Raw genomic sequence first — 13825 nt, forward strand, 5'->3', positions numbered from 1 at the left:
GTACCGGAACGACGTTCCGGAGCGTTCCGGCTCGACAACACCACTGGGTATCGTTAATAAATAGATCTTTGCAATCAGATCACAAATACACAAGGTAAACCACCTTTTACAAAACAATACATAGCTTGATTAGGTATTTATAGACATAAAAATGTACAAAAATTATTAAGAGTCAATATAAGCCTCACTTTACTTAAGCTTCTCTAACGTCTCTTCTAGCTAGGGGTAGGACAGAAAGTCCTAATTTTCCCCTATTATTTTTTACAACAAGTACATAAAATTTTGTTATAAGACGTACAAAAATCACGTAGAACACGATACACATTTGCTTCAATCGTCGTTTCTCTTTGTTTTACTGCCTCTATACTAATCAATAGTTAAAACTTTCTCATTGACAATGGCGAAAAAAGAAATCCTTCCAAAGAAGCTAAAGTTTATTTAACCTTGTTTTTAAAAAGGAACAATTAAGATATAACCTCATGGAGACTATTTCGCCATTTTTAGTAATAAATTTTCACAAAAGAGAAATAAGTTTTCAAAATTGAATATCTAATTGATAAATAATCTAGCCACCCTAATGTAGCTTAACCTAGTCAGAAAATAATTAATGAACTCACTAACAATTAATCTGATCTATTCTTTCTAATTCACCGTTAAACATTCCAATAAAACTGTCAAATCCTGAAGACGTTCTAATCTTAATCTAAATCATTAGACGCTTTTAATTCATCTTTAACTGATCTTCAAATGTTTTAATTGTTTCAGTCTGCACAAGAATAACGGGTTGATAATTGACACAAGGTATTGCTTTTTGTTTATTAATACAATTATTATCGCAAATTAAAAAAAGGCAGGTAGGATGATCAATAAATAACTGAAATTAGTAATAGTACTCACCAATAAAAGTACCTGTTCTACTTTGCATTTCATCCATTTTCTTTTGTTTCCTACTTATATATCTCTTGATAGCAATTGCAAGAAAAATAACAAGAACTAATACGATAATGAAACCGATTCGGTCACGTTGAAGTATCATTTTCTCTATTTATTAATGTAGGATAACAATTTTCCCTTTTACTGATGATAGAATGCCTAAATGTATAGATCACATCGTATCACATCACATCCTGGCTTATGTTAAAATAATTATTTGATTTTTTCACTAGGTATAGAATCGTTCAGAAAGCATATACAAACGATTAGATAAAGTTAACAATATGTATACGTAGATTGCTAGTGTTAATATTTACCGTATTTACAATATGTATAGTATCACAAGAAAAAGAGAGAAAAGGAGAGAGAGAGAAGGTTATTAGAACGGTATCTTGGTACCGATTTAGAAACTATGTGGACACAAATGACTTCTCCGTTTTAAACAAAAGAATATCTCGAAATTCTAATGGAATCAACAAAAATCATGTTACAGAAGTTTTTAGTAGGTAGGTATTAAGTTTTCAAATACCGAAGAAAACTATTGTCGGTAATCTTAATTAAATTAATTACGATCATTCCAATTGGCTGACGTTTTTTGGTAACCTAAAATCTTGATGATTATTTAATAAGTATTATTATAAACGGAACGTGACAGTAGCCATACCTAAAAAGAGAAGCGCGGATAGGTGGAAAATATTTAGAACAGGTAACTTTTTCGTCAAAAATCTTAACAAGAGTCGTTCAGAGAAGGGTGTAAAAAAGGGCGCAAGAACTATTAAGAAAGGGAATACCAATTCGGGTTTAGAGGAAACAGAGAAAAGCGGAAGGCCATTCTAACTATACGGGTAAGAAAAAGGAAAGAGCGCGTACATAGGAATCGTAAATTTAGAAAAAGCTTTTGACAATGTTAAATACGACAAGAAGTTAGATATACTTATAATGTAGGGATGATAAACAGAGATAGAAGAGTGATACATAGTAGTTTGTATGAAAAATAACAGACAGTTATAGAGTATAGGAAGAAAGTCACATAAGGATGCACACTGTCATCGTTACTTTTTAATTTACACATAAAAGCACGAGAAACATCATTAAAGAGAGGACAACTTTAGGGAAAGGTTATTATGCTTATATTTGCTGATGATATAGCAGTATTCACACCTAAGTTTAGAGATAGCTTTAAATAAAATGGAAGCGATATTGACAAATGGAAATAAATAAAAGTAAAACATAAATACTGGTATGCATGGGAAATAAAAGTAGGGAAAGATCGAATATAAAGATAGAAAATGAAAAATTAAAAGAGTGGCCGATTTTAGGTACCTAGGAAGTCAGATAAGTCAGGATGGAAGGAATAGTTGGAATATAAAGCAGGGGATAGCGCAGGGTCGAGTCGCCTTCAATAAAAAGAAGGCACTTCTATGCTTGCGATCGGTTAATTTAGAAATTTGAAAAAGATTGTTAAAAGATGAGGATACCGTGAATAGAGAAGAAACGAGTAGGAGCAGAGTACGACACCTTCTTAAACATGAAGAAATAGGACTTGAGCAGAAGAAGTAAACCTACATTAGACTACTGTTCGTAAATAGTTACGGATGTGGGTTGTTCTAGTTATAAAGAAATGCGAAGGTTAGCTCAAGATATATAAGAAAAAATAGAGGTGCGTGTCCAACCAGACTGTCGACCTTATAATGGTGAATATTTGTTTAGGTAAAAACGTAATAAAAAGTATTTCATCCGCCGGGAACATATCCAAAAATATGTACCAATTGTTACGATTGTAAGAACTGTATTTATGCGATAGTCGAATTTCAATCATTTCGTGTAAATATTTTTATTTAGTAGTCTAAATACTTTTAGAATAATAGAAATCATACTAGGTATGAATGACCATTTTGTAGCTTTTATAGCTTTCATGAGTTTTAAATACTATTTTTTGCTAAAAAATAGTGACTTATTTTGAAAAATAGAGGTTTTATCTCCTATTATAATTCAGCTGACAGAAACAGATGCCATTTTAAAAAAGGTCATCATATACTTTTTTTGGAATAGGGATTGACTTTAACCCTTCCGAGAATTAAATGATAGATAATACAGTTTTGGTGGATGCGCTGGGCATAGATGCAGTAAACCAGCGTTTCTTAAACTTTTTAATACGTACAATCCTTATCTTCTTCTGTCGAGAAACGCCTGATTTCCTTCAAAGTAGTTTTAATATAACATTTTTGCTATGAATTATATATTTTAATAAAGTAAGCGTATATCACTTGAGAACGGTTAGACAATTTGGCTATTTGTTTTTTTTTTAAATGTTCGTAATCGTCCGAATGAGACTTTTAGAGAAAGAAAAATTAAAAAAGTTGTTCTAAAAATTGGAAAGTTCGAGCTCTTTATTATTACAAATATACTTAATATGAGGTTAGGTTAACTTAGATTCCATCGTTTTATCTCATGGGGGTATTAATTTTTGTTGTTTTAGCTTGAATATTAAAATCAAAACTTACGTGTTCGAAAAAAGCACTAAATTTAGCGGAACTCTTTGGTGATCTTCACGGAACACCAGGGTTCCGCAGAACACAGTTTGAGAAATGCTGCAGCAGATATTCGCGAGTTATTCTTCTTATCGATTTGTTCACGTTAACGAATACTATAGATGTTGACTATGTAATACACTTTAATACAAATATAAAACACTAATAAATATTTTTAGCCAAAGAAATCAGAAATTTTTGCTTGTTTCTGAGGATTTCTTATGTTTTGTGAAATGGCTCTTTCGCTCATACATCGGGGCATTAACGTGGACGTCACTCTTCTGTACATTGTGTTATTACTACATTTATATATAGCGGCGTCCACAACTCTACCTAATGAAACAGTAATAAGCACTTATCGATTGAAGACTTTTTTCACCTTCTGTTCAATTTGATACTCATTAATAATAATACCATTTCCGAATTACTTTTCGTACTGATTCCATACAACACATTGAAGTATAGATTTTTAAGGTCAATGGAAATTTGTTTCTATAACTGAAAGTTTAGTTTGTTCACGGTATACGGTGGTATAGCATATTTAGTATTCTGTTCATATTATACGGAATTTCGATAATGCGATATTCACCTATCTATCGTATGCAAAAATAAATGTTTCTCTGTGTAACGAATAATGTCCCCATATCACTCATCCGATTGCGATGACGTTTTGGTAGAGTTGTTGTGCACAATACACACCTACGCGAAAGTTTTTGAATTAACACAGCCATAAAAAACATACTTATATTTTTTTTTTCGAGACAAGTCGTTCAATGGCAACAAATCTATTATTAAAGCCACTTTAACAGATTTTTATCTTGCAAAAGAAGTATTATTCATAGGTTCCATAATTTCATTTTAATTTATTTTCAAGGAAAATACTTTTGTTTTTCTTTTCTTATATATTTTATTTTTTAATACATATCATATCGATTATAAAATTGAAATTGAAGGTCTTATAATACGTATATTTATCTAAAATAAAAATAGAAATATTACTCTCTCATACACTTGAGTTGAATCTCGACGAAAGCATAGTTAATAAATAATGTACAATTGTTGATCCCACTAATCACATTAGCGATTTTATTACTCGTTCCAACAATTTATTTTCTTCTACTTCTCTCACATCTTTTTAATATTTACCAGAATTATTCGTAAAATTAGGATTATATGCTGGCTGTTTCTGATTACCTTCGGTTTGTACTTCTTCGTAACTTGGAGGGGAGTTACCTACACAAATGGATATAAAATAAATGATTCTCATAATGTGTATTATGTGATATAAAACTTGGTTAGTAATGTTCTATTTAATTCTATGTAATTGTTTTACCCAGGATGATACGTACTAATCTTTAATACACACATAAATTGCCGTAAAACTACATACGTTTGTTACGGTAAAGATAAGGTACGTCATATAGCGATTTTTTGAAACAACTTCCTGTTGAAATTAAAATAAAATTATGAAAACGTAAATTGTTTGAAATCTACAAACATATATAAACACAATAAAACGAAATAAAGAAGACTTTTTCTTTTCTTTTTAAATGATTGCTTTCTGAAAAGGCATTAGATTTAGTAACATCAGACAATTTTTTTGGATAAGAAAATCAGAATTATTTTTTATAATTAAGTAAGCAATTACTTCTGACAATAATAATAAGAAAATAATAATAAAATCGCCCTNAAAAAAATATTATTTTATTTACAGCATTTAACGGTTTTCAAGGTAATTACCTCTAAAACTTTTAATAACTCTATAGTATTCATTATTTATTTATTTATTTTCTAATTCTACGTTTCTACTCACTGAGAAGTATACTCACATGTTTCATTAGTAGTGTAGGGTGGAGCTGAAGTAAATTGAGGATTGCTTTTGCTTTCTATATTATAATGCGGAGTAGATACCGCTTGTGGTTGAGATTGCTGGGGTATTTGAGGAAATTCGTTTCCCGTGGGGTACGGAGGACTCTGTATATAGGTCTGGGGCGAATAATTGCTGTATGGGTTTGGAAAACCGGATACATTTGAAGACGGCTGCGTGCCCATCATAGGTGTACCATGAGAAACCGGTATTTGTCGATTAGCTGTACCGTATTGATGATATACTGATTGAGTTGTTAATACGCCTTGACCACCAGCAACACTAGGACTACCATAAATTATTGTGCTTTTAGCTAAAACCATGGAAAATATAATGTAAATATTGGTTATTGTCGCTTTGAAGAATTTTCTTGTCTTTACGAGGAAATTCACTTTTTCAAAAAGTTTTAATACTTGCAAATACATATGAAGAGAACTCTGGTTCACTGAGCACTCATAATATTAATATTTAATGGTGACCCATTGGACGTTTTTATTTTCCATAAGGCTAAAATACTGGTGTGCAAGGGAAGAAAAAGTAGGGAAAGAGTGAATATAAAGATAGGAGACGAAAAATTAGAAGAAGTGGCAGGTTTTAGATATCTAGGAACTCAGATAAGTCAGGACGGAAGGAGTAGTAAGGATATAAAGCAGAGGATAGCGCAGGGTCGTATCGCCTTTAATAAAAAGATGTCACTTCGAAAAGGATTGTTCAAGGTGTATGTTTGGAGCAGGGCGCTGTACGGGTGCGAACCATGGACAGTGGGAGCGGCGGAAAAGAAAAGGTTAGAAGCGTTCGAAATGTTATAGGCGAATTATGAGGATAACGTGGGTAGAAAAGGTTATAATGAAGAGGTATTAGAAAGAATAGGAGAACAGAGGACCCTATGGAAGTCAATAAAAAATAGGCGAGATAGGTTGGTAGGACACCTTCACAGGCATGAAGGTCTAGTCAGAGACATATTAGAGGCAGAAACAGGAGTTAGGAGGGGTAGAGGTAAACCTAGGTTAGATTACTGTTCACAAATAGTTAAGGATGTGAGTTGTTCCAGTTTTAGGGAAATGCGAAGTTTAGCTCAGGATAGGAAAGAGTGGAGGTACGTGTCCAACCAGTCCTAGAACTGACGACCTTATGATGATGATTAATCTGCATCTGAAGTAATATTAAAATGGATTTGCGTATATATCCTAGAAAGCTTTTTAGCTTCCACAGAGTGAGTGCGGCAGGCTCCTTCGCATTACAATCTCTGTAATTTTTAGACTTTTGTCGTACAAAGCTGGTTTTCTTTCAGCTTGTTGGTAAAATCTGCTTGTCCATTCATGATGGCCACCAACTAATAATAATTTTTATTTTAAAATTACAAAAGTGTAAACTCAACTGTTCTGTCGTCAAGTGCGTGCAGAGACATTGCTGTCCTATGCTGTAAGTCTGTTGGCAGACTGTTCATTTGGGTAGAGTTTGTGACAAGACTCAACTGAAAAGTTGATCGACTGTTGTGTCGGATAATGCGTGCGTATTCGTATATAGCATGGACTTCACATGACTAACTGAACCGTTGGACAACAAAACAGTTCCAATCTTACACGAACGAACCAAATTCATCGAAACGGGCATAAAAATGTATACACAAAAGTTATCGTGTTTTTTTTTCGCTAAGACAGCACTTTAATTTATTAGCTTTCATAGTTTAGAAATATTTTTAAGAATACGATTAATTTATCCTTATACCGCGATTTTGATTTTATTTGATTTCATCATCACGCTACAGGCAGTCTCAATAAACCACCGCCCAAGCCTGGTCGAATAAAACCAGACGGCACAAAAAGAATGTTATCATATCATATGCGGCAACGTATGTATGTGCATTCGTGCAGACGGAACCGGCAATTTTAAAATCTATCTCAATTTTGAGGATCAGATTGCGTACCGTGCGTGCTGATGCCGACGATTTGCGATACCAGTCGGAATTTTATTGGATGGGTGTCGCACATATTACCTACATGTAATCAGACAGCGAGACAGCGTCTTTCATGTTCTATTTTTGTATTTATAGGATTAATGCTTCCCACTTGTATATGATTAGGGTTTCCGCCTTCTTTTCTTCAGTATTTTCAGGAAATAAAAAAGTTTTTTAATTTTCACATTTTATTTATTCATTCAAGTAGATCTGACACTTGTTGTGACTTATCTACTAATCTAGTACTTCTGAATATCGTTTGTCATTTTCCGTTAGTACTTTTACAGACGATTGACACTAATAAATAATAATAATTAGCTTAATTCCGACGTTCGTGCTTTAAGGCGAAATACCTTTTGTACTACATTTACTATGATCATTTACTTAAAGAGAATACCAATTATCTACACCCTGTATTTAAATCAAGTTAATTTGTTACGATTGTTGCTGGTGCCCACGTATTACACATAAAATGTACATTTATCTTATCAGCTATCCATCTGTTTTATGTGAGATGACAAACAAATACCTGTCAGTCTTCTATTCAAAAACTTGAGTTTTTTTTAACATTAAAATCCAATTTTAATATTACACTTACGTACAGTATGTCATTAGATTGGAGTAGAAAAAGATAAGTTTACATTATTTCGGTAATTATAATTTGTACAGTTATTGTCTTACCAACATTATATCCTTTTCCTGCCGAGTCAATTTTAATTATTGATAGTAATATTTTATTAATTGTTTTACTATTTTTAATAAGAAAATTGAATTATTTTAATTAACTAATAAATAATAATTGTAATCTACTCACTTGATCGGTTTCTTAACCTGCAGCAAATAATTATTCCTGCCAATAAAATAAAAACTCCTACCACGGCAAGAATTATATACAGGTACTTAAAAAAATTGCCTTCCATATCGTCCATATCCATACCCATTCCCGTATTTAAAATTTTCACTTCTAAAAAAAAGTGAGCAATACCAAAAACCGTCACTCTACCCGTTAACGACGATGCTTCTAATCTGTAGCGTCATACAAGTTTGCCTTTAGATAGATGTACTACATACACAGCATTATAAAACATTGATTACCTGATTATATTGGTTAAGATTAAATTTTGGATATTATTTAATTATCTACAGGTATAAACGATATGTTTAACACTAAACAAAACAATGTTTTATAACATTTTTTTTGGAATTAGTGTTAATAACAAACAAAAAACTTTTATAATATTCTTTTTCTTTTCGTACAAATATATTTCTGTGAGTAATGACGCATTTTTATCAATAATATTAATAAATTAGAGATAGTGATGATAAGGCTGTCGTTTAAAATTTGATAAGGCAAATAATAAATAATTCCAGGAGACCGTGTTTAAGAGAAGTCGAAGGGGGCGCCCGCCCAGGGAGACGAATACTGAAACCGACTTTTCCAAAATGTCTATTAATTATTTATGTACCCCGTAACTATATACGCTCAGAGACCAATTAAGAGTAAAGTTCTTCTTAATTCAAGTGACGCTATCCTGTCACCATTATGTATTTTTTATGTTCGCCAACAGTTAATTTAGAAATTCGAAAATCATTGTTAAAAGTAAATGTCTGGAGCACGACTCTATGTAGGTGCGAATCGTGGACGGTGGGCGCGCCGGAGAAGAAAAGATTAGAAACGTTTGAAATATCGTATTACAGGCAAATGATGAGGATACCGTGAAAAGACATATTAGAAGCAGAGGCAGCAGTAAAGAGGAGTAGATATAGACTTAGATTAGATTCGTGTTCACAAATAGTTAAAAAAACCTTCAACTCAAAAAGCTATACCATTCTCGAGTAAAGCAGCATATTTTATTTAGATAAAAATGTTTTCAGTTCGAAATCTTAATATTTCCCCAGATAAAGAGAAGTTATTGAAAGGGGCCCAAAAACCAAATCGGGAGTGTTCATCATATTTTGCGATTTGAAAATCACAATAGAGTTGCAACATAATTTACATGTGTGTGTTCGCGTACGTATATTCGTAAGATGTCAATCAAGCCTATTAATGTCAATATGATCTGAGATAATTTAATAGCATTCAAACTGTATTTTGTTTAAATAAAAATACTACAAAAAATAGTTTAGTGAGCACGTATTCAGGGCCGGACTGGCCCGGGATGCAGGGGTACAAATGCACCCCAGGCCAAATGACTTAAAAAATGTGAAAAAAAGAGAAATTAAAAAAAACTTAATAAATTTTTAAAACAAGAGCAAAGACCGAGGCAAAGACAAACGCAAATTTCCTCCTAACTTCTTAAATTTATTTAAAAACGAGTGCTGTTAAAATTTGTGCACTTTCCCTTCTAAACCAGTTCATTTGGTTACATCGTACCCCGGGCCAAAATCTTCAGTCCGGCTCTGTTCTAGTTAGGCTATATTTTATATTTGTCGGCTGAACAAATCTTTCTTAAAATTTCTGGTTTCGTTTTTAGGTACGAATAGACCTCAGTACACTATTTATTTATGTTAATCTTTCTAATCAAAATGGCTTTCAATACTGAGACGCTCAACTGTGCTTTTTCACTCGTCCATATTTTGTTCATTTGAGAAAAGACTTTTTCGACAGGTGCGTTACTTCGAGGCAGACACAAGACGTACTAAATAATTATAGAAAAGTTCGTTAAGTGGATATTGTTTGCACAGAAGTGCTGGAATAATTCCACCCAGCGGTTTTCAGCAGTTAAATTCTTAGCATCCCAGCTAGTGATTTTTTGGTCTGTCGTAAAGCTAGAAATAAGCGAAAACTCGTCGAAAACTTTGGTGTCCTGATCCTTACCTGTTTGCTGGTCTGCTTCTTTCAAAACTTTCCGTGCAAACAAGGCAAATGCAGTTATCTGATTCATCTTCAGAAGAAGTCAATTCTTTAGTTTGCTTAGATTTCTTAACCTTTCCTTTATTTTTTTACTCAAGTTCTTTTTCACGTTCTTTGCCTGTTTTTTCTGATTTTTCTTTTCTGATTCTTTCCTAATTTCTTCTTTTTCGGGAGTGTCTGTGTAGATGGTCGACTTCCTCTTTCTACTACCGCTTGCAGGCAGCTTCCTTGGTGGAGCAATGGGAAAAGGTCTTGTTGATTCCGGTGAGAAAACTGTTGACTGGCTTGTAGATGGCTGACATGGATCAACAACAGGATGAAAGGTCTTTGGCGGCGTATTAGATTGATCCGTTGTAACTGCATCACCTGAATTCTTTGGAGGCGTACTAGATTTACCCATAGCACTTGAATCCAATTGATTCTATATTCAAGCTTGAAACTCGGCTGTTAGTGACGCTTGTTGGTGTTCCAATAGAAATAGATGTCTGATTTGTATCTGGAATAGCCGAACCTGCATTGGTGCTAGATGTTGGTATCTCAATAGACACAGGATGTGATTCATGAATGTCATTTGGGTTTGGGCGGTCAGTCACGAAAGAAGGTGCGAAGTCTAGATCTGTGAAAATGTTTCTATTAAACGGGTAGATACCAGTTGCTTGAAATCCAGCTTGAATATTTCTGCAAGTGAAGACTAGTGGCATAGCAGTAGCAGCAATGCCTGGAATGTCATAAATGCTCATTGTTTTTGCCGGGTTGTTCCGCATCCATACATCACAGCTGGTGTTTATTGCTTTCTTAAATGGACCAAAGCATGACCTATCCAACGGCTGCAGCTTATGCGAGCAGTGGGGCGGAAAAGATAAAACAATTCCGTAATTTTTGCAATAGTCTAGATAATCAATATATATATATATGAGACGAGTGGTTATATAAAACCAAAAGTACTGGATGAGACTTCGAAGTTATAAGAAGCCTAAATCTTGCATCCATCCTGAAGGGTTAGCAGTGCCCGTGGAACCTATAGGACCGTCTTAAAAAAAATGATCTTGGAGCCGGACGCTAGATAAACCAAAAAATGGAGGAATCACATTACCTATGACATTAACTGTAAAAGCTAACGTCGCAACTGTTCCACGTTCTGCTGATGTCACCGATCCAACTTGTTTTATTCTTCGCCTAGCTACAATTCTGTCCGGTTTTTGTACCGTTGTTACTCCCGTCTCGTCAACATTATAGATGTCCTGTGGTTCAAATTTATGACGGTCCATAACCGTTTGCAAATTATCGAAAAACGCCTCAACATTTGTACGATTAAAACTCGTGGCTCTGGACAAACTTGTGGCTTAGCAGCTCTTCCTGATAGTTCGGGATTTCTGGTCATAAAGGCCAAAAACCAGTTTTCTCCAATCTGCAATCTCATTCTCATCCCAAGATCGAGGCCTTGTCAATTTGCACGATTTTGTAAGTTCGTATGCCAGTTTCTTTACCTCTTTTTTGGGGAGACCGAAGTATATATCAGCACATCTTATTAAATATTTCGATAACTCCTTTTCTTGGGCTTCAGAGAACACTTTATTGTGGGGAGAATAACCCATCTTTACAGATTCTGAAGATTCTTCATTGCAACTGTCTCGTTTTCTTTTTTGTATCTAAACAATGACGTTAAATTAACGTTATACACTGCGGCATCTTGTTATTCCCTTGGATTTGATCTCTTCGTAAGCTTTTTTATACAAATCTATACTGCACTTTCCTCGATTAGTAGTTTTTGGACGGTTTCGCGGTATCTAAAAACAAAAAAGAAATGTTACTGCAAAAAAAATCTTAAAACCACATACAATAGTATTAAAGTACTACTAATGGATATTGACTAATATACAAAACAAAAACATCAAAAACACTTACTTTTGATGCTGGAAAAGCAATACACTCGGTCACAGAGCCGCTGCTAGCACTGTTCTACAGGTTCTGACACGAACGCAGATCCATCCTCCTCAGGGACTATCCGGCTATCGCTTCTTGTTTCGTAGTTATTGCACTTGTTTCTATTGACCCCAGTCTCCCCTACACCGTGTCTGTTGAATCAGAAAACTCTTTCAAAGTTTCTACTCGAACGCTGTAGATGTAGAAAAACGAATAAATTTTCACAATGATGCATGTAAAGTGTACAGTAATTAACTGTACGTTACAGGTAAATTAAAAGGATAATTTTGGTGTAACTTTTTCACATAAAACTTGTCGTAAAAAAATGAAGTCATTTGTTTAACTATTTATTTACAAATATATACAAAGGAATCGAATAAGCTCGTCAACGTATTGAAATGTGTTGTTAGAAGAAATGTTAATATATAATAAAAATACTTCTGAACAATTATGGTCAGAACATCTTAGCCGCCTTGAACGGCTACATTCAACAAGTTTACAAGGACATAAAATAGCAAACCCTTTGAAAACAACTATAATAATGATTTAACAATTTGATTTAAAAATTAAATTGTAACTATTTGTAGTTTGAATACGATATCGAATATAATAAGATTTAAGTGTAATAAGATGTAAAGCAATTATGAGAAAAGTAAAACTACCTAACAATAATTGTAGTTAATGGTATAAACTAGAATGAATTATTTTTAACCACTATGCTAAATTGTCCTAAAAGGGAAACCTTTTGTATTTCAAATATTGTAAGTTTTCTTTTTCACTTGTTATCACACATCACATCTCGATGGGTAACGGACGTAACTTTTTATACACCGTTTGCCATTATTTGTTTTCACTGTCACCACACGCACAATTTCGTCTTTACCTGGGTGAACAGCTATTATTCGACCCAGAGGCCAGTGCAAAGGTGGACTGTTCTCTTCTTTTATGATAACAAGGGTGCCGACTTTGATTTGATTACAATTAGGTATATTTCATTTGCTTCTTTCTTACAATTGATTGAGATAATCCCTATGCCAGTTTCTCCAAAAATGTTTCTTGACCTTTGTTATGTGCTAACATAATGACAACATATTTGTTAGAACTTCGTGCAGATCAGCTTCAAGTGCGTTCGCAAGAGAATGTCCAGTTAAAAGGTGGGCTGGAGTAAGGGTTGAAACGTTTGGGTCGGAAGACAATGGAATGAAAGGACGGGAGTTCAATATTGATGCAATTTCCATAATAAACGTATTGAATTGTTCGTAAGTGAACAGTGGTTCGCCTGTTTCTCATAAACCACCGAAATGCGGTGATTTAGGTGGAATAGGATGCCAATTATCGTCCTTATTCGCCAAATCATGAACTAATTTATTATTATGCTCGTCGGACAAAATAAGTGCCTCTAATTTTATTACTTCATTTTTTGCGCCAATAAAATTGGTCGCATTGTCTGAATACAAATTTTTGGCTTTACCTCTACGACCGAAAAATCTTTTTATGGCGGCTAGACACTATTCCGTGGTCAAATCTGTTACAAGTTCTAAATGAACTGCTTTAGTTGAAAGGCAAATAAAGACTACTACATAGGCCTTTATTTTATTTTTGTTCCTGTTTTTCTTCTCTTTTATATGAAATGGGCCACAGTAATCTAGACCTGTGTTTTCAAACGGGCGAGTTTGTATTACTCTGTTCTTTGGTAGATCACCCATTAGGTAATCGGGCAGCTTGGGGTTTACTTTAAAACATTTGATGCATTTACGCAA

General features: G+C 33.8%; 1 protein-coding gene across 2 annotated transcripts; it reads right to left on the bottom strand.

Moving 5' to 3' along the window:
- Nucleotides 1-4398: 4398 nt before the first annotated feature.
- LOC108737049 lies at nucleotides 4399-8533 on the bottom strand. Of its 2 annotated transcripts, XM_018469707.2 has the most exons (4): nucleotides 8384-8533; nucleotides 8103-8314; nucleotides 5294-5644; nucleotides 4399-4697 (listed from the first exon to the last, which is right to left on the bottom strand). In XM_018469707.2, the coding sequence occupies exons 2-4, from the start codon at nucleotides 8227-8229 to the stop codon at nucleotides 4600-4602; spliced, it is 576 nt and encodes a 191-aa protein (XP_018325209.1). In that variant the 5' UTR covers nucleotides 8230-8314; nucleotides 8384-8533; the 3' UTR covers nucleotides 4399-4599. The 2 variants fall into 2 exon arrangements, with proteins under 2 accessions (XP_018325209.1, XP_018325210.1); XM_018469708.2 differs by lacking the exon at nucleotides 8384-8533 and having other exon boundaries at nucleotides 8103-8368.
- Between the last annotated feature and the right edge of the window lie 5292 nt (nucleotides 8534-13825).

This window comes from Agrilus planipennis, unplaced genomic scaffold, assembly GCF_000699045.2.
Source record: "Agrilus planipennis isolate EAB-ADULT unplaced genomic scaffold, Apla_2.0 scaffold112, whole genome shotgun sequence".
Classification (NCBI taxonomy): Eukaryota; Metazoa; Arthropoda; class Insecta; order Coleoptera; family Buprestidae; genus Agrilus; species Agrilus planipennis.

Excerpts from the sequence above, each read along its gene's own strand:
- LOC108737049 (XM_018469707.2), bottom strand. The coding sequence starts at position 8,229 with ATGGGTATGGATATGGACGATATGGAAGGCAATTTTTTTAAGTACCTG. Across the intron at positions 5,645-8,102 it reads CAGGTTAAGAAACCGATCAA|CTAAAAGCACAATAATTTAT; the intron begins GTGAGTAGATTA and ends CCATGGTTTTAG. Across the intron at positions 4,698-5,293 it reads CTACACTACTAATGAAACAT|GTAACTCCCCTCCAAGTTAC; the intron begins GTGAGTATACTT and ends CCATTTGTGTAG.